This window comes from Canis lupus, chromosome 12, assembly GCF_048164855.1.
Source record: "Canis lupus baileyi chromosome 12, mCanLup2.hap1, whole genome shotgun sequence".
Lineage (NCBI taxonomy): Eukaryota > Metazoa > Chordata > Mammalia > Carnivora > Canidae > Canis > Canis lupus.
In genome coordinates, this window is record NC_132849.1 from 26,529,441 (window position 1) to 26,547,920 (window position 18,480).

An 18,480-nucleotide genomic window follows, 5' to 3' on the forward strand; every position below is an offset into this window, starting at 1 on the left:
ATAGGCACCCTCTGCATAACACATACCAAAATTCCAGACTCTCAGAAGGAAAGCAGGAATTCAGCATAAGCCACATTGTACAGTTTGGCATAGTGAGCCACTCTTATCAGTTAGGGTGGTGGGAACCCTTATCAGTTAGGGTGGTGGGAACCCTGATAAGAATGGCTCACTATGCCTTATAGATGGGAATATGTTAACTCTTTTTCTACTATGTTCACTCTTTTCAACATGGTATCCAAAGAAGTTTGTTTTTGTTTTCTACTTCTTTATGTAGAATATAAAGCATTTAGATTAAATCTCTCTTTAGAAATTTTAGTAACAATGAAAATGTTTTGAGAATAACCTGAGCCGTTTAAGTGGATTGAATACTGAGTTTATTCAGTTAGACGTTTTCTGGAAAATGCCTTGGCAGTATCACTCACAGTCTGTGCTATTTTAGTAATTACAAAAGTGGCTTATTTCATAGTATAGTTTTCTTACTTATTCCAAAAAGTAAATTAAGATAACATTTTTTCAACTGAATGCTAAGAAAGTTATCTATGAATGTGACCATCTGCCTCAAAGCAGATATTTTTCTTCACTTCCAACTTTCATGTTCTAAAGGGCCTACTTGAAACTTGCCATCTTTGAGTTTTGCTTTCATGAGTAACCAATCTTTCTTTCTTTACTTTTTTATAGGCCAAGATGCTGAATTATCAGGGACACTTTCACTTGTTTTGACACAGTGCTGTAAAAGGATAAAGGATACTGTTCAAAAATTGGCTTCAGACCACAAAGACATCCACAGCAGTGTTTCTCGGGTTGGAAAAGCCATTGATAAGGTACGATGTTGAAGGAAGTGTTCGGGATTTTTTAACATCCTCCTTCATCTCCTATCACTGCTCTGATAACATTTGCTTTCTCCAATTTTTTATGCTGTTCTTTTTATCCTGGCCTTTCATAACTTTTGCAGGTTTGGTTTTACTATGTTATTCTGAAAGTATTCTGTTACTGTTAAAAAACAAAACAAAACAAAACCAAACAAAAAAAACCCACCACCACAAAAACATTTGCTTAAATGACTATAGTTCCTAGTACCATGAAGAGTAAATTTCCAAAGAAATTTTTACTCCTGTGAGGGAATGTGTTTACAGAAAGTAACTTCAACTACTTCCTGAGTAGTTCCCTAGCCGTGACTGTCTCTCTTCTGGGGTGATTAGGATAACACCCTTGCATCTGTCTCCCCTGCATCACCCTGTCATCTTCCTGTTTGAATGCTATTCCAGTGTTGCTTTCTCTGTGAGTGAATGGGTTGGTTGGTAGCCAGCAGGGCCAGTCTACTTCGGTTGGGTGATTGTTCCGGTGACAATGACTCTTTGACTTAGTGGTTTACTTATAAGTGGTTATTTTTTAGCACTGGGCCAGTTTTGCTCTTGGAGCTCATAGTAGGGCCTTAAAAGGGCAGGGCCTAAGGTTACCATGTGATACCTCTGACTACATCAGCCATTGGAGAGTTTGTAACTGTTTATGGATGTTTTTGTTGACACATTGTAAACTTCTGGGAAGGTAGGAAGAACTTTTAGGTGAGCTCTTTGTAGCAAAAGCAGTGTATGAGTTGCTTAATCTGAATGTAGGAGAGCTAATTGCTATGATGTGGGTAGAAACTCAAGGAATCTAGAGGGTGACTTCGTCTAACACATGGGTAAGCCTACCTGTTAGAAATGATCCTATAGAGCAGTAGTATTGATAGGCAAGACTTGAGGCAGAACTTTCCGTTTCTAAGGAGATATTGTTAACTGGTAGGTACATTGTGATCAGACTATGTGTAGAGGGGCTCTAAGGATTGGGTAGCTCTGATATACACAAGTGTTAGTAACCTTTCAGAGAACTTTCACCACTCCCATAGTGCTGAGAGTTTTAACTTGGCAAAAGAAGCCTGAGAAGTAGTCTTGGCAGCAGCAACCCCATCTTTGGATTAGTGATAGCATTTGCTAGCAAAGGCTGAGAAGGCAGTGAGTGTTCTCCAAAATAGCTTTAAGGTTGTGATGCCTGTTTGGTGACTCAAAGAGAAGGAACACAGCTTTGGAAGTGGCTTTGGCATGAGACTTTTGGGGGGCCATGGCTTGGAAATCTTCAGTTGGTATGTACTAGCTTATGGGCTCACTGGAATGGTCATGGGGCACTTTAGAGAGGGTTTTAAATCACTGTGGGGGAGGGACCTTCATGTTCTCTAGGTAGTGTTTAGGAAGCTTCAGGTTTTGGTGGCTGACAGTAACCAAGGCAATATCGTGATTGATGGTTCAAACCCCTGGAGGTTCTAAGAGGCATCTACTTGATCACTAAACTGCCTGTAGTTGGGGATCCCTAGGTGGCTCAGCGGTTGAGCGCCTGCCTTAGGCTCAGGGCCTGATTCTGGAGTCCCAGGATCGATTCCCACATCAGGCTCCCTGCATGGAGCCTGCTTCTCCCTCTGCCTGTGTCTCTGCCTGTGTCTCTCATGAATAAATAAATAAAATCTTAAAAAAAAATAAATAAACTGCCCGTAGTTAAGACAGAGGGTAGAGACAGCAAGACCAGAAGATGCCATGATAGTGGGAAGAGCTGAAGTTTTCATAGCCAATCATATAGAAAGTATGTGAGAAGACATCCCAGATTTGGGATAGGTGAGGATGCCCGCAGCAGCCATATCTCAGGTGCTTGGATTACTGGCCATTAGGATCTGGAGCATTTGGACCCGTAATTCATCAACTTTGTATTCTGCCACTGAGGGAGTGACCATGTGTTACATTTCCTGGATTGTGCCTGGTGTCCTATCAAGTTTTTAGAACTGAGGCTCCTGGGTGGCTCAGTTCCTTAAGTGGCTGCCTTCAGCTCAGGTCATGATCCCAGGGTCCTGGGATGGAGCCCCACATCAGACTCTCTGCTTGGCAGGGAGTCTGCTTTTCCCTCTCCTTCCCCCTTTTTTTTTTTTCTCTCTCTCTCTCTCTTTCTCTCTCTTTCTCTCTCCCTCTCAAATAAAATCTTAAAAAAAATTCTTTTTTAGAACCTTCTTTTTACTCTTATCCCCCTAGCTACTGATGACTTGCAGAGCATATCTTCCTGACCTAGCAAATCTTTACAGGTATTCATAATGGTTGTCTGATACATTGGCTAATCTTTGAGGTAAAGTATTTAAGTGTATTTGGTACTAGAACAAAAGAATCCCTTTGACAACGGATACCAAGGGAATGCATAGTGAGGACTCTACATTCTGGCTTTTTTGGTGGGGATGTGTTTGAGGCGAATGTTTCTAATTATATATTTTATTTACTCATTTCTCTTTTGAGGACATATTGTGATGTACGTTGAGGTTATAAGGGCTTTTTCAAGTAAAAAGAATTTTTTTTTTGTAGTTGCTGTGAAAGTAGTTTAGGTTCTAGGTGACCTGGATTCCAGACTCTTCTGATCCATCCTACGAAACTACATTGCTAAGTTGATACTGATAAATGTTTGTTGAATTAAGGTCCTGGGGCGCAGAAGAAAGCCTGGACTTTCTTGGGGGGGGGGGGGGACTAAAATTTTATTATGTGCACACAGTGGCCCAATAATGAAATTGAGACCTAAAGAAATAAAGCAGACAATTTTTATACATTTTAGACAAAGACACTATAAATTTGTGAGGAATTGACTGGATAAGAAAACAGATGTTTGAGAGTTTTAATTAGTAAGGAATTCTAATCAGAATTTAGGCTGAGGTAGTAGTTAGAAAAATATAACAAGGTTTGTTTATAGCTTTCTTAGCTTTCAAGTTCCAATCTCTGGTGATAAGGATGTCTTTTCACTATATAGGGTGCATATTTTTCATATGGGAGATTTATTTCCTTCTTTCAGAGGGACAAAGGAGAATCTGAATGTCCATGTACCAGCTGTTTCTCCAGTAACTTTTATTTAATTATTATGCTAATTGGGATGGCCTGCCTTTGGCCTCAATAGTACTTCATAGATGTTAATTCTTTTAAAGATGGGAAGCCTGGATTTTCTAGCCCAGTTCTCTACCATCTTCCAGTGCATTTTCTCCCTCCCTCCTCCTTTTTTTTTGAGGTGGGAGCATCTCCCTTGGCCTGAGCTGAAACAGGAAGCTCTTACCCCACTAAAACTACTAGATCCTGTGCTTCTCACATTCTGTGGAAGCACAGGTTCCACAGGAAGGAAGTCTGTGGAGGTTCTTGTCGTACAGGATTCCACTGACTTGTCTTCCCTCTCTTTTAGTTTGGACCTGGTGAATTTGTACAAGCTCCAGGGCCACCTGTTGTAACAAGGCTGGGTGTACTCCTGTGGGCTGGTGGTGAGCAAACAGAATGAAGCTGAAGCCATTGTGGCACAGGCTTTTAAGTATCACAGACAGACTTGAGTAATAAACTGGAATGCTGTCCAGCAGCCTGTGAGCACCCTGTTATGGACACGTGTTCCCACCCTGCCAAGAGAAGGACAGAGAAGCTGATGACTCCTTTATGATCAGGCTGGTTTTGAGTGAGGAACATTAGTAAATTTTTGACATGCTTAATGATTTTTTTCCCTTTAATGTTTTGATGCTTGTTTTAAAGTTCTTTAGTCATCGCTAATGTAAGCAGAAAAGAAGTTTGTGGTGGTAGCCAAGGCACCTGCTGGCTTTTAATTATTGTGAACATAAAAAAGTATTGAAGATTTCTGCCTTAATGTGTTGGCTTTTTTCAGATGTCCATGGTATGATCACTATTTAAAATAAATATCAGCTGTTGAGTTCTGTGGCAAATTATTTTTAGTAAAAATAATTGTGTTGGGCTATCTTTAATTTCCTCTCCCATTTTAAGAACATCTAGAATCCTTTCCTGCTTAGGGCATTTACTTAAGTGTTTTACTTAAATCTTTTAACTTTTTTTGAGTTCACTTCCTAAGTAAGAAAAATCAATAAAATGATTACTGCTTTAGGTGTGTTTATGTGTGTATGTTAAAATACTGCCAAGATTTTAAATTGTCTAAATTTAGACATTGTTGTGGGATAGTTGAAAGCAAAATACATAGTCCATGTTCTTTAGAAGAGTATGGTATAGTCTAGTCATGTAAGAGTGCGCTTGTACACATGAAAGAGCTAGAAGATTCTGAGGCAACAGAAAATTAATGTGCACGGGTGGCTTCTGCATACTGTAAAGTGAAGGGAAGGGCATTTAAAAGATTACTCTTGTTTAATCTAAGTTTTGTGGAGTTGGAATCTTAAATGTGACCTGTGGGGTGGTCAGGTGGCTCAATCGGTTAAGTGTCCGATTCTTGATTTCAGCTCAGGTCACGATCCTTGGGGTTGTGAGATCGAGCCCCACATTAGGCTCCATGCTAAGTGCAGGGTCTGTTTCTCTCTCTCTCTCTCTCTCTCTCTCTCTCTTTCTTCTTCTTCTTCTTCTTCTTCTTCTTCTTCTTCTTCTTCTTTTCTTCTTCTTTCTTCTTCTTTCTTCTTCTTTCTTCTTCTTTCTTCTTCTTTCTTCTTCCTGTACCCCTACCCCTGCTTGCACGCATGCAATAAATAAATAAATAAATAAGACTTGGAAGAACAGGTAAGATTTAAAACAGAGTGAGGTGTAGTTTTCTGTAGGGTTGAGAAAGAGATTGAACAACTGAGGAATGCTGGACTCCTGTGTAAGACTCTCGGGGACTGACTCAATTGGAGTAGGTGCCTTATTGGAAATAGGGCAAGATCAGGTTGATGGAAGGCCTGAGGATTTGACTCAAGGAGATTAGGAGAAAAGGGAGTGGATGATATAAGCAGTTGAGGATTTGCTTTTCCTCGTTAAATAGGAGGAAATTAGACTGAGAAGTCAGGAACAGGAAGATAATAATAACACTTATAATAATAACACTTATTTGAGTGTTGACTATGTTCCAGCTATTGAGCTGGGTGCTGTACCTATATTTATATCTCATGATGCAGGTACATTATTTCCATCTTAGGACTCAGATATTAAGTAACCTACCTCAGTTGTACAGTTTGGAAGTGATGAATCAGGGTTTGGAGAAAGATCTCACTCATGAGTCTGTTCTTAAACACTGTGCTATACTAGGAAATCAGTTAGGCTGTTGCAGGGCTGGTAGTGTTTTAAGGAGGGAGATAAGGGTTAAAAATAGTTTTTAAAAGTGTCAGCCTAAGCTGATCTTCTGCCAGTAGATGAAGCATTTACATGGGTGACGCAAAATGCTGACTGTGTTAAAAAATGGAGTAATGCTATAAAAAGTGAAATAGAATATTTAAGATAATTCTGGGTGAGCCATCTGGAACTGCCTTTTATGTAGGTATGACTGGGGTATGAGAAGAGAAAAAGATACCAATGGGAGAAAAGGTATTGGATTTGGCCTTAAGTAGTAGTTGAGATACAGAGTGGGTGAGATCAGGTATGTACTAGCTCTAAAGTTCTGTCATTATGTAATGGGTAAATCCATATGTAGTAGGGAGAGGTTACTCTTGACTCAGAGTCCTCTCCTTGTATCTTTCTCATTAGAGCTCTTACGGAAAGAAGGGCTGGGAATATGTGAGCCTAGAAGTGATTAGTAGCCCTTGAAAGAATCTGGTCTGTTGTGGGAAATAAAATTCTTCTGCAGAGAGAAATAAAGGCAAGAGTGAGGAGGGAACATATTTTGATGTTCAGCTACCTTCTTACCTACCCTTGGTTACCTGACCCTTTCTTCACATCCAACTTGTTTGGGCAAAGATTTCTGTTTGTAGGAACCAAGAGTCCTGACTCAGACAAGCAACTAGATGCTCTGTGGGTCTCTTCACTTGTATCAGGCTCTAGTTTCTGTGAAACAATATTGGTTTTGTCTTTTTCAATCTAAAGATATTCTCAGAAGAGAAGATGAGTTCAGTTCTGCTTTCTTTGCCATCTGTTAACACAACATCATTAGCTCTAAGCTCTGGGCCTATCTTGTTCTTATTCTGCTCTGAGCAGATAAACTACATTCTTTAGTTAATAATGATAATTGTTTGCATTATAGTCTAGGCCACAGAGGAAAGCCTAGACCTTTGCCACTCAGGTCTCATATTAGGATGCAGAATCAAAGAATTCCACTGGGCCTGGAGGTGGTATGGACCCACTTTTGCCTGAGGCCAGAAGATGAAATAGCTTACTTGATCTAGCATCCAAGTCAGGTTGGGTTGAGAGGGAAAAGGGACCTTACACCCATTAAGTTGTGCCACTTAATACAGGATGTAATTGTAGTCAAGTAATTTTTAAATAAATGAATTTGTTATTGATGCCTCTGTTAGTATGTTTTTTGTTTTTATTTATGTTTTCTAAAATGAAGACTCTTTTAAATGTAGAATCTCCGATTCAGCTACCATTGTGTTGAAAGCTTACTGCAGGGTAGGTCCTGGTAGATATTTTGGTATACATTATTTAATTAGTCTTTACCAATACTTTGTAAGATAGGGATTATTGTGCACAGATACAGATGTGAAAACTTTGATCAAAGAACTAGAAAGCACATGGAGGAACTGGGTAAGTACTCAGATTTTATGACTTTGAAGAAACTTCTTTAACTGGAGTTCTTTGAGAGAACTAGCTCCTGATGCCCTTAGACATCCACTGTGTGTCTGAATTTCTCTTAAGTATCTAGAGTGGTAAGAGGTATGTGTCATCTTTCATAGAATTGGTAAAATAGTTCCTCAAATTTCTGTCATCTGTTCAGATAAGGAGGCAGTTGGGAAAGCAGATTGACCAGAGCAGAAAGGTATGTAAAGTAAAATAATTGTGAGGGGTAGGGATGCAAATGTGACAGATGGTTGGATTATGGAGCATTTTAAGGATTTTTAAAAGCCCAGTCCAGTAGTTTGGCATATCTCTGACCATGGCACATTACTCTCCCCTTTGTTTATAAAGTAAAAACTTACCAACATGGCTCCCATGTCCATCCCACCCCCTTTCTTTATCTGGCACAACCTACCTCTCAACTTTGAAAATCAGAATAGAAGTATGAATATCATACAGAATGGAACATTTAAGAAGGTCTACATCTAGAAAATGCATCTAGAAATACTGATTTTGACACACTACTGATATATGCCCAGTATGGATTGTTTCATTTAAGACCATGTGCCTCATCATCAGTTTTAGTGATATATGCCCAGTATGGATTGTTTCATCTGAGACCATGTACCTCATTATCAGTTAGGTTTGCTAAATTTTTCCCTGAAGGGCTTATACTAAATTATCATCCTACCAAACATATATTAAATGAGAGTCTCATTTTCTCAGTTCTTACCTACACTTCGTATCATCAGACTTTAAATTTTCCTAATCAGATGGAAGTGAAATATTATCTAGTTGTATAGATTTACATTTCCATCATCACCTTTAGGGTTGAGCATCTTTTCATGTTTTCAGTTATCAGAATTTCTCCTTTTTGTGAATTTCTTGCTCATTTTTTTCCCATTTTTTTTCAGTTAGGTTTTTTGTCTTTATTATTGATTGGGAGGAGTTCTGATTGTTCTCACGTTGGGAAGAATTAAAAAATAAATACCTCTTTTAAATGTATATAAAGTATGTATGTATATGTACGCATGTAAAATAGGTATCTTTTCCCAGACTGGGTGGAACCAGAATCCAGGTCTTCTTATTCCCTGTTAAGTATCTTTTGTGGTCTCTGTCTTTACTGCTAAAGCAGATTAACTGGGCGCTTAGAAGGGAAATTGATTCCTGGTAGGTGCAACAATAGCACATTGTTAGGTTCATACACCAATTTTTCTTCAAAAGTAGGTGGGGGATTTTTGTTATTAATAGTATTAAAGAATTCACACTTAAGAATTAAAATAAATACTGAGTTTTATCGTGTATTGTTACCATTGTTTGCTCAGTAATTATAATTTTAGGAGTACCTCGGTGACTCGGTTGGTTAAACACCTGAGTCTTGATCTCCACTCTGGTCTTGATCTCAGGGTCATGGGTTTGGGCCCCACAGTGGGTGTTGAGCCTACTTTAAAAAAATATAATTTCGTTAATTGTATATCAGAAATGTATTGGTTTTGGATGGTGAGCAGTCAAGCCAGTCCTTAAGGTCTAACCAGTTTGTAAGCAGGTACATGAGATGTGGCCAAGGAGATAGGTTGATCTATTTAGATTTCATAGTTTCATAATGTTTTATTAAAGTTACTTACTCCTGTCTCAACTTCCAGATATTTATTTATTTATATTTTTCAAAAGATTTTATTTGTCTGAGAAAGAGAGTGCCTGAGGAGAGGCAGGGGATCTCAAGCAGATTCCTTGCTGAATGCAACCCCATGTGGGGCTTGATCTCATGACCCTGACTGAAATCATGACCTGAGTGGAAACCAAGAGTCAGATGTTTACACAGCTGAACCACCCAGGTGCCCCTTAGCTTCCAGATTTTCAAACTTAAAATCATGAATTACATTGAAAGTCATGAGATAGTATATGAATTAATGTATCCTTGAATTTCTTTCTAATCTGTAACATCCTCACCAGGCAGACACACCCTTAGATTAGATGTGTGCTTTTTTGCTTTTGATTCTTGTTTGAATCCTGCTTTCACATTTAAGAACATCTTAAGTCATTTTTTCTTTAAAAACATACAAGGAAAAAGTACAGTAAGACAGAAGTACTAATAATAGGTATTTCTTTTTATTAGCCACTTCTTGGCTTGTTTGCAATGGTACTGGTTTCCTGCAGCCATGCAAACGAGTTTGGTCACCTAGCAACAGAAGCTGGAACTGATCCTAACACTGATGCAACAGAAAGAACGCAGTTATAACAAAAGGAGTTCTAACACTATATTGCATTTCCTCAACCTCTTTTTACAGTTTTAACTTTAATTTTAACTACAGGTAAGCAGAAAATAAGCTATGAAAGTAATTTGTTTTTCTACCTTGATAGTTTAAACTGCAAAATCAGAATGGTAGAAGGGAGCTCAGAAAATTTCATCTAATGCATTGCTTATTCATGTTTAGTTATATTTTCCAAGACTATCAAATAAGTTATAGAGTTTGAATACAGTGACGATATCTTGAGTGTAAGGGTGTTTGATTTTTTTTTCTTACCCATATAACAGTGACCAAGGTATATTTATGGAAATAAAGGTATGTGGGGGCCATAGTAAAATTGTTTAAATTTGTTTAAATACTAAACTTTCATGTTTTAACACTTTCAGCTGTACAAAATTAGCTTTTTTATGTATATTAAGGGAAGATTTGAAGGAATTCTTTTCTTGAGCAGTTACTATCTGTGATAGATAGTAGCTATTAAAATTTGGACTTACCAAAAAAATAAAAAATAAAAATAAAATTTGGACTTAATCTATATTGCCAAATAAACTAGTCTCTTTTAACATGGTCTGTCCTTTGAGATGACAAGTGTGTCTTTTTTTTTTTTTTAAAGATTTTATTTATTCATGAGAGACAGAGAGAGAGAAGGAGCCAGAGACATAGACAGAAGTAGGCTCCCCGCAAGGAGCCGGATGCGGGACTCGATCCCAGCCCCCATGATCATGCCGTGAGCCAAAGGCAATGCTCAACCACTGAGCCACCCAGGCGTCCCACCAGTGTGTCTTTCAGAGTTGTTTCATTTCTTTCCTGAAGAATAGCTTATAAATTTGTTGGAGGTTAATAAGTAGAATTCTGAAGGCTGTGTTTGGATTGGAGGAGATTGATAGATCAGTAAGGAAATTTTCTTGTGTAGTCTCAGTGATTCTTGCTTATAGGGTACACTTAGACATTAGAGAAATACAGGCAGATTCCGGAGTTTGTTATAAATCATGTCATCTTCACAGACGCCTGGGTGGCTCAGTGGTTGAGCATCTGCCTTTGGCTCAGGTCGTGATTCTGGGGTCTTAGGATTGAGTCCTGCATCAGGCTCCCCGCAGGGAGCCTGTTTCTCGCTCTGCCTATGTCTCTGCCTCTCTCTGTGTGTCTCTCATAAATAAATAAATAAATAAATAAATAAAATCTTTTAAAAAATAAAAATAAATTGTGTCATCTTCAGATACCCATTCCTTTATTCATTTGAATGGCCGTTTGTCTAGGGCAAAAATATGAGACAGCATATGTGATATCATTCACTCCTTATGGCCTCTGCTCTAGTCTGGAAGAGGAACACAGTAGCACCATCTCTACTAGTGGACATAGATGATGTAAAAATGTAATAGTCTACTCAGAAGCATTGGTGGATTTTTATAAAGTCATCTCTTAACAGACAGAATCTGATAAACTGATTTAAAATTAGCCTTATGCAAGCAGTTGTGGTTTTTTTCTTCAGTGCTAGGGACAAGCCTATTTAGTATGTGTGTGGAAGCTATTGCTTTAGCATCTAGGTACTTCATATTATTAGTTTCTTTAGGTTACGTACTAGACCACGAAAGAAGTCTGTAAAAAGCAAGTAAATAAAAATTAAGACTGACAGTAATTTTACTTGTTCATTTTTGGTTTTTGTGTAATTCTGAGTCTTATTATATGTGTTTTGTTTTAGGCTACTGAATTGACATCCAAAATTAGAGTAGATAGCTCTTTAAAGAAAGATGTGCTCAATATTAGAGAGGAGAACTCTCCCGTGTAGTGGTAATCGTAAATGATGGGTGCTTAGCAGTTTCTGCCTGTTCTTGTATGTACTATAAAATAATCATATGCTTCTCGGTCTGATTTAAGTAGTAATTGTGGGATTGTAATTTCAGTTAAATCTCAATAATCTTGTCTAATTAAATTTATGTGCTAAAAAAAAGAAATGCAAATTTATTAGAGGGTAATGCCTATGAAAGATTCAGGGAATGAAAGTAAAACTGGTTAGGGAAAGTTTTTTAAAATTTTAATTTAATTTAATTTAATTTAAATTTTGTTAGTTAACATAGAGTGAGTGCACTGTTGCTTTCTGGAGTAGAATTCAGTGATTCATCACTTACAACACCCAGTGCTCATCACAACAAGTGCCCTGTTTAATCCCCATTACCCATCTAGCCCCTTCCCCACTGATCTCCCATCAACCCTCACTTTGTTCTCTGTTATTAAGAGAATCACTTATGGCTTGTTTCCCTCTCCTTTTCTCCTTTTCCTTCTTTCCATATGTTCATCTGTTTTCTTTCTTAAATCTTTCATATGAGTGAAATCATACAGCATGTGTCTTTCACTGACTTATAAGTATAGCGTAATACACTCTCACTCCATCCATGTCATTGTGAATGGCAAGATTTCATTCTTTTGGGTGGCTGAGTAATATTCCATTGTGTATGCCTACCATATCTTTTTTATCTGTTCATCACTTGATGGCCATTTGGGCTCTCTCGATAGTTTGACTGTTGTTGATAATGCTAATAAAAATATCGGGGTGAGGCATTTACCCCTTCAAATCCTTTTTTGTATCCTTTGGGTAAATACTTAGTAGTGGTATTTATGATCCAGTAACTGGATCATAGGGTGGTTCTATTTTTGACTTTCTGAGAAACCTCCAAACTGTTTTCCAGCATGGCTGTACCAGTTTGCATTCCCACCAACAGTGCAAGAGGGTTCCCATATCCTTGCCAACACCTGTTTTCTCTAGCCACTTTCAAGATACTTTTCTTTGTTTTTAGCTTTCATCATTTTGTGAGGTGTTTGGGTGTGGATTTCTTTGAGTTTATCCTTTTATGAGTTTGCTGAGCTTCTTGAATCTGTTGGCTTGCATCTTTTGCTAAATTTGGGAAATATTCTTCAAATATTTTTCTACATTACTCTCATTTCTCCTTCTGGTACTCTGATGACATGCATGTTAAATGTCTTGTTGTCCCACAGGTCTCTGAGGTTCGGTTCATTTTTTCCAGTCTTTTAAATTGTTGTTTAGATAATTTCTATTAATCTTCATTGACTTTTTGTGTTGTCATTTCCATTCTGATATTGAGTCCATTCAACTAGTTTTTTTTTTTTTTAAAGATTTTATTTATTTATTCATGATAGTCACACAGAGAGAGACAGAGAGGCAGAGACACAGGCAGAGGGAGAAGCAGGCTCCATGCACCGGGAGCCCGATGTGGGATTCGATCCCAGGTCTCCAGGATCACGCCCCGGGCCAAAGGCAGGCGCCAAACCGCTGCGCCACCCAGGGATCCCAGTTTTTTTTTTTTTTTTTTTTTTAATTACTGTATCCTTTTCTTGCTAAGACTGTCCTTTTTTTTTTTTTTTTTAAGATTTTATTTATTTATTTGACACAGAGAAGGGAAGAGCAAGCACAAGCAGGAGAAGTGGCAGACGGAGGGTAGAAGCAGACCAAGCAGGGAGCCCAATGCGGGGCTCAATCCTAGGACCCTGGGATCATGACAACAGTTGAAAGCAGATGCTTAACCAAATGAACCACCCAAGCACCCAACTTTATGTCTTTTGTTTGAAATTATTTGCTGATGCTTTGTAAAGCAGTTTTATAACTTTAAGGTCTTTGATGAATTCAGTATCTTTGTCATCGTGGCATTCGTGTGTGTTGAACTATCTCTTCCCATGTAAGTCTAGATTTCCTTGGTTCTTTGTATGCCAGATGATTTTTGGATTGTATCCTGGACATTTTTAATACAGCTGACCCTTGAACAACACCTTGCACCACTGAAAATCCACATATAACTTTTAACTCCCCCCAAACTTAACTACTGGTAACTTACTCTTGAGTGGAAGTCTTACTGATAACATAAATAGTTGATAACACATTTTATATATATATATTATATATACTGTATTCTTAAAGTAAGCTAGAGAAAAAGTGTTACTGAGAAAATCATAAGAGAAAATACATATACAGTACTGTAGTGTATTTTTATCAGAAAAAATGCACACATAAGTGGATCTGTGCAGTTCAGACCCATGTTGTTCAAGGGTCAACTGTATTAGAAGATTCTTGGTCTTGTTTAAATTCTGTGGAGAATATTGATGTTTCTGTTTTAGCATACAGTTAACCTGGTTGGATTTAGGCTGTAAGTTCTGATCATTTTTCTCTGAGTTATAGTTATAATATTAGAGCTATTCAGATATATCTTATTTGTGTGCCATCTGATGGCCATTCTGGAACCTGGAATCTAGTTCTGTCCCCTAGTTAAGTTTTCAAAGTCTGGTATGTTGCTTAGGGTCAGCCCATGCATGTGCAACTGGAGTGAGCCCAGGAGTTCATAAACAACAACTTTAAGGGGTTGCTTTTCTGAATTATTTGCTCTCTATGAGCTTGCTAGGACTTTATGGTTCCCTGGGGCCACATTTTTTTGTAATTTGGCCAGAAAGCTGGGGCTTTGTTACCCTATTCTTCTGTACATTTACCATGACCATGCCTGTACCTATGGTTATGGAATGGAAAGACAGAAAGCAAAGATGCAGTACAGGTTTTTGCCCCTTCTTCTTGGGACCACTGCTCCTCTGATTGGAGAGAAAGAATCCCCTCTGCCGGAGTTTTAGGTTTCCTGCTGTAGTCAGTATTCTAAAGATATCATCCCAAGATTCTTGGTCCCTGGTTATTCAAACATTAATCTAGGTACTGCTATGAAGGAATTTTGTGGGTATAATTAAGGTTGCTAAGCAGTAGACCTTAAAATAGGGAGATTAGGTGAGCCTCGTGTAATTTACAAGAGCCCTTAAAAGCAGTAGAGCTTGGTAGAAAGAGAAAAGAAGATTCAGAGTGTGAGTGATGTCACCACTGTTATTGGCTTTGAAGATGGAGGGGACCACAAGCCAGAGAATGTGAGTGGCTTCTGGAAGCTCGAGAACAGCTCCTACAGCCAGTTAGGAAAACAGGACTCTAGTCTTAAAACTGCATGGCACTGCATTCTGCAACACCTTGAACGAGCCTAAAAGCAGATTCATCCCATATTCCCCAGATAAGAGCCTAGGTCATTGACACCTCAGTTTCAGCTTTGTGTGGGACCTGGAGCAGAGAAACTGCCTGAGCCTATTGTACTTCTGATCTGTCAAGCTGTGAGATAATAAAATTGTGCTGATTTAAGTTGCAATAGAAAACTAATGTACCTGTATACACACTGCCTTGAGCTAGAGGTACAAGAAAACAGATAGAAAGAACATGTGATTTCCCTTCCTCTCTAGGTACTAGGAGAAACCCATTCCTGTTTGTCATGCCAAAACTAGAGCACTTCCTCTGGAACTCTGTGTCCATTTATTGGTGCCTGGTTCTGTGTTGTGGCTGTTTTGCATCCAGGCTGAGAGGTATTGGAGGGAGAAAAGTAGTAAACTCCCCACTAGTCCTGTGACCCTCTTCCCATTCCACTTAGATGGTCCCTGACTTAGGATGATTTGACTTACAAATTTTTTACTTTATGATGGTGTGAAAGTTGTATGCATTTGGTAGGAACTGTACGTGGAATTTTGAATTTTGATCTTTTCTAGGGCTAGCCATATTTTGTAGTATAATATCCTTGTGAATATGGGGCAGGAGCAATGAGCAACAGCTCCATCCAGCCACATGATCACGAGGGTAAACAGCCATGTGATCACAAGGATAAACAACCAATACACTTAGAACCATGTTATCTATTCATGAGAGACACAGAGTGAAGCAGAGACATAGGCAGAGGGAGAAGCAGGCTCCCTACCTGGAGCCTGATGCAGCACTGAATCCCAGGACCCTGGGATCACGACCTGAGCCAAAGGCAGATTGCTCAACCACTGAGCCACCCAGGTGCCCCACTTAGAACCATTTTATACTCGTATCACCATTTTCACTTTCATTATGGTAGTCAATAAATTACATGAGGTATTCAATACTTTGTTATAAAATAGTCTTTTGTGTTAGATGATTTTGCCTAACTGTAGGCTAAAGTAAGCATTCTGAGCATGTTTAAGGTAGGCTAGGTTAAGCTATGATGTTTGGTAGGTTAGGTATATTAAATACATTATCAGCAAATGTTATTTTCAACTTTGGATTTATCAGGATGCAACTCCATAATAAGTGGAGGAAGATGTGTAGTCAATTTTTAGTGTTCTCAAATGGCTGTTGCCTTCATTCTGTCTGGATTTTATAACTATATTCAGTAGGATAGATAGGGTGGAATGTGCATGATCTTATCCGAACTGGAACTTTCAACATGTGTGCTTTTAAAAAAATCTTTTATGTGGAGAGTGGGAATCTTCAATGATAATCTCTGCTAATACTTTAACGTATATTCTTTTGGATTTTTTCCTAAGCTTTTGCAAGTATTCCTTTAAAAGACAAAAATGGGGTCATAATTTTGTAAAACTTGATTTTTTTCACTTCGGTGTCATGGATATTTTTCCATATTAGTAGATAGAATAATGAGCTTCACTTTTTCATTAGGAATAGTAATACTAATAATAGTAGCAACTACCATTTTATTTAACCAATAAGGGAGTATATTAATTTGCTGGGGCTGCTATCACATAGTGCCACATACTGGATGGCTTAATTTTTCCACAGCTCTAGAGACTAGAGGTTCAAGATCAGAGTGGTAGCAGGATTGATTTCTTCTGAGGCCTGTCTTCTTGGCTGGTAGATAGCCATCTTCTCCCAATATCATCACATGGTATCTTAGTCTGTTTGAGCTGCCAAAACAAAGTGCCATAGACTAGGTTATGTAAACAATAGAAATTTATTTTTCTCACAGTTCTGGAGACTAGGAAGCCTAAGATCAACGTGCTGGCTAGCCAATTCATTTCCTATTGAGAGCACACAACCTCCTTTCTGGCTTACAGATGACTGCCTTCTCACTGTGTCCTCGCAGGGTAGAGACAGCAGTCTGGTGTTTGTCCGTTGTTTTCTAAGAGGACCAGCCCTAATGGTTAAGGCCCCTACCTTTATAACTTCATTTAACCTTTTATCACTTACTCACAGACTGTCTCCACATATAGCCACATTGGTGGGTTAGGGCTTCACTGTAGGAATTTGGGGGGGGGGGGGCGGGATACACACAGACATTCAATCCATAACCTATGGTCTTTCCTCTGTACCTATCTGTGTCCTAATTTCTTCTTTTTATAAGGATAGCAGTACTGTTGGATTACCCCCCCCCCCCTTAATGGCCTCATCTTAATTTAATGAGGTGCTGGGAATTAGGAATTCAACATGGGAATTCTAAGAAGATGCAGCCTATAATAGAAAGATACTGTTATATTCTCCACTTAAGAAAGCTCAAGCTCAAAGACCTTGACTAATTTGGCCAAGATCACATGGCTAGTAAGAAAACCCAGGATTCAAATCCAAGCAGATTGGCCTCAGAGCCTACTCTCTTAATTATCTGGCCGATCTCCCACCCCCAAACCCTCCCTTGGCACAGCAGTTGTTGGGCTAGGCCATGATTCTTTAATCCTGTGTTGGGCATATGGGTTCTCTCTTTTCCAGTCAGATAGTGCTGCATTGAATATGTTTTTATAGGTAGCATTGTACACCTGAAAATATTGCTATATTGCTTAGAAATCAGTTAATTCACAGAAATGGTTAAATGTGTATATTTTCCCAAAAATGTACTCATTGACTCTTCCAGCACTAATCAACGAGAGTGATAAGTTTTAAAAAGGAGCAGTGGAAAAACCACTTCCTTTCATAGGCTGCAGATGATTTGAACTGGGTCCTTACTGTGGATATTTAGAGTGAAATGAAGGGCACTCTTTCTGTTAGGTGGGGTCCAAATCATATATCCTAGTCAATTCATGATTCATTTTCTTTTCAGAATTTTGATTCTGACATCAGCAGTGTGGGAATAGACGGCTGCTGGCAGGCTGACAGTCAAAGGCTTCTCAATGAGGTGATGGTGGAGCACTTCTTCCGACAAGGAATGCTGGACGTAGCTGAAGAGCTCTGCCAGGTAACAGTATGTCTGCTACCAGTGTGCCAGTGTGTGAGAGGATGAAATAAACGAGGGGACTCCTTGGAGTTTTTGAATCTTCTTCTAGCCATAGATAGATTTTTAATATTTTAAGTTTCAGGACTAACCTCATTTTACTAGGAAGTCTTTTTCTTCTTTTCTTTTCTTTTCTTTTCTTTTCTTTTCTTTTCTTTTCTTTTTTTTCTTTTCTTTTCTTTTCTTTTCTTTTCTTTTCTTTTCTTTTCTTTTCTTTTCTTTTCTTTTCTAATTAGTAAAGACTACGATCCTAGAACTTCTTATTTGAGTTGCTTTTTCCTTATTCCTGCCCCATCACATTGGTCCCAGGTCATCAAGAGGTCAAAAGTGATATGACCTTCCCCATTTCCTCTTTTAATAGGGAAGGTAGGATAGCAGAAAAGAAGAATCTGGCCCAACTTGTAGCATTTTGTTTATCAAATGAGTTTAAAGCTAAAATTTACTTCAGATGAGCAGCTTTTGTCTTTTATTGCTAGTAGACATGAGCTTAGGGATCTCAGAATAGTTCACCAGTATCACCTAGTCAGAATGGTGGCAGCTACCATGTATTGAGTCCACAAGCCAACTCCTGCCATTATTCTTCACTGCAATCCTGTGAGGTAAAAATTGCTTCCATTCTACAGATAAGGAATCTGAGGTCTGGAGAAGTGGCTTGCCCGAGGCCATGCAGGTTCCTTAGCAAAGGAA

At 38.6% G+C, this 18,480-nt stretch overlaps 1 protein-coding gene across 3 annotated transcripts in view; it reads left to right on the forward strand.

The window, feature by feature from the left end:
• The window catches only part of RMND5A (required for meiotic nuclear division 5 homolog A), a 63,308-nt gene that overhangs the window by 19,770 nt on the left and 25,058 nt on the right, over positions 1 to 18,480 (forward strand). For all 3 annotated transcript variants that reach the window (XM_072770116.1, XM_072770117.1, XM_072770118.1), the window contains exons 2-3: positions 679 to 821; positions 17,623 to 17,757. In XM_072770116.1, coding sequence (XP_072626217.1) covers positions 679 to 821; positions 17,623 to 17,757 — 278 coding nt within the window. The remainder of the gene's footprint in view (positions 1 to 678; positions 822 to 17,622; positions 17,758 to 18,480) is intronic.